This window comes from Rutidosis leptorrhynchoides, chromosome 4 (assembly GCF_046630445.1).
Source record: "Rutidosis leptorrhynchoides isolate AG116_Rl617_1_P2 chromosome 4, CSIRO_AGI_Rlap_v1, whole genome shotgun sequence".
Classification (NCBI taxonomy): domain Eukaryota; kingdom Viridiplantae; phylum Streptophyta; class Magnoliopsida; order Asterales; family Asteraceae; genus Rutidosis; species Rutidosis leptorrhynchoides.
In genome coordinates, this window is record NC_092336.1 from 512,288,180 (window position 1) to 512,290,694 (window position 2,515).

A 2,515-nucleotide genomic window follows, 5' to 3' on the forward strand; every position below is an offset into this window, starting at 1 on the left:
GTCATCCATGGTTTGCTCAGTAATCTCCTTCTGCTCCTTGGAGTCACTCGTAACAATGAACCTAAAGAGTAAAAGAACATGAGTAGATAATTTATCTTTTTGCATCCTATCTAATACTATAGACAAATCTTTAAATTTCTTTACCTTTTCATATTAATTTAATGTATTGGTAAAAAAACAGTTAATGTCATGAATTAAAATATAATGAGATTTCCTAAAAATGTATGCGTAAAATAAGACATGTCATATTAAATTTCATTAAATCAACTTTAAAATATTAAATTGACACAAAGATATAAATAGATTGTAAATAAAAATATAGATATAGATATGTGGGTACATATTAGCTTACTTGCAATGATTTGCACGTTCACCATCCTTAGCAAGAGTGGGATGACAGATAAATGAATTTAGATCAGCCCCAGACTCTTGTCTCAGGAAAGTCGAACCATTAAGCTGGATCATGAGCTTGTTGTCTCGCAAAATACGGTACTCCTCCCTGTTTGGGATGACCTCAAAGTGATTCAGCAAGTACACAGTGCCCTCCTTCAACCTCGAGATGAAATGATGGGCGACGTTACTCCTGGCAGTCATCTGAATGGCGTTACCCTGCGTGACATCGAAAACACAATGTTCAATTATATTTGACATCAAAGGAAAACCAAATAAAAATACAGGGAAATAATTTTAAAATCCATTAACATCAAAATACATTTCATAAATGATGGATTCTTGGTTTGATAAATGAGAATTGAGACACGACAACATCTAACACTGTAATTAGCCAGCCTAATTAAAGAGAAATAAAATATCCAGAATCAACCTTTTCCATCCATTGACAAATGAATGATTAAACCACTCTGCTTTCTAATTAGGTTGCTTAATATGCTGAGTAACTCCCAACCATATCTAAAGACTAATCATATAGGGTTGTCTTATAAGCAATTAAAATATCCATAATATTTACTGACATAAATATATTTAGGTTGCATAATGTCCTGACCAACTTCAAATTTAGCACATGTAAATAGGGTTGTGTAATTTTAATGAAGTCAACTATCAAGAAGCAACCAATCAATTGTATCAGTTGATTAATGAATGATAAGGTCCAATGTACCACATGTAAAGACAATTTATATAAGGCTGTGTAATTTTTAAAAAAAAAACTACTATATAGTTACCGAAGCATAAATAAATTTAGGTTGCATAATGTTCTGAGTAACTTCAAATTCACCACATGTAAACACAATTCATATAGGGCTGTGTAATTTAAAAAAAAAAAAAACAACTATCAAGAATCAGCCTATCAATTCTATCAATTGATAAATGAATGATAAGGTCCAATGTACCACATGTAAAGACAAATCATATACAATTCAGCCTAATTTAAAAAAAAAGGCAGTTCAGCCTATTATACATGATAACGAATACACAATAGCCTATTATACATGATAACGAATACAAAATCTAAATTAAATCTACCTTTTCATCAGAGGCGATGAAGTCTGTGCTCAAATATTTCCCGTAAGGAGTATGAGTATCCCAGCTTCGGCAAATCATAACCTTCACCTCGGATTCCTTTCCAACTTCAAGCTCATGCAGAAAAACGTATGACCTTTTCTCGACATCAGATGTGGGTGTTTGGTTAGCTTGAGCCATTGCAATTGACTAAAATTGTTTGGATGTAATAATGCATAAGAATAGTGGCAGGCATTGCAATTTATACCCATGATTGAATGACCGGAAAAGGAAGACGAAGGAGTGTGCAACTGTTGCATTGAGTTGAAATGTTGATTCCAAAATTAATGTGCCTTTCTATTTTCCAGGGTTATGCAGGTGAAATTACGGTTACAATTGAGGTTTATGACATTGGATGGAACCGAATTTAAAGGATTTAAAGCACGAATTTATGAGGTGAATTTGGGATCGGGTGGATGGCGATTCAATTGGCTGAGATTTTAGGGTTAATTGTTGAGGACCATGAATGAAGGAAAGTGAGCATGTGAAGCGGTGGAGAAGTTGGGAAGGTCAGCAGAAGGCACATGAGTTTTATAGGAAATAATGTTTATATATTTTTTTATTTTCCAAGTCTTAGTTACTATAGCACGGTGCAACATTTTGTTGCTTTAATGTTTATATTTTTTTTCATTATTTTGTAATACACATCTTCTATTTATACACAATTATTATTAGATCCTTTAATATTTATTATTAGATCATTAATATTTTGCTGGACATAAATAAGCATATTTATGGTGTCAAGAGTCACTCTTTAGGTATAGAAGATAGATATTAATATAGTAAACGTATTAAAATTGCAATTGTAGGAATAATTAGCATGGAATAAGCGTATTAAAATTGTAATTGTAGGAATAAATAGCATGGAATTAATTAGGCTGATTTATGATACAGGGTGTCACTATTTAGGTAGTAATAGATTATTATTATTATTACAATTATTACGATTATTATTAAAATGATTATTTTTAATATAATTATTATTAATTTGTATAAT

At 31.4% G+C, this 2,515-nt stretch overlaps 1 protein-coding gene across 1 annotated transcript; it reads right to left on the reverse strand.

Annotated features, from left to right (window-relative positions):
* Positions 1 to 232: 232 nt before the first annotated feature.
* Positions 233 to 2,093, reverse strand: LOC139904472 (uncharacterized). Its single transcript, XM_071886401.1, has 2 exons — positions 1,483 to 2,093; positions 233 to 609 (listed from the first exon to the last, which is right to left on the reverse strand). The coding sequence occupies exons 1-2, from the start codon at positions 1,657 to 1,659 to the stop codon at positions 349 to 351; spliced, it is 438 nt and encodes a 145-aa protein (XP_071742502.1). The 5' UTR covers positions 1,660 to 2,093; the 3' UTR covers positions 233 to 348.
* Between the last annotated feature and the right edge of the window lie 422 nt (positions 2,094 to 2,515).

Coding starts and splice junctions, on each gene's coding strand:
- LOC139904472 (XM_071886401.1), bottom strand. CDS start 1,659: ATGGCTCAAGCTAACCAAACACCCACATCTGATGTCGAGAAAAGGTCA. Junction 610..1,482: donor TCATCGCCTCTGATGAAAAG/GTAGATTTAATT, acceptor GATGTCACGCAG/GGTAACGCCATTCAGATGAC.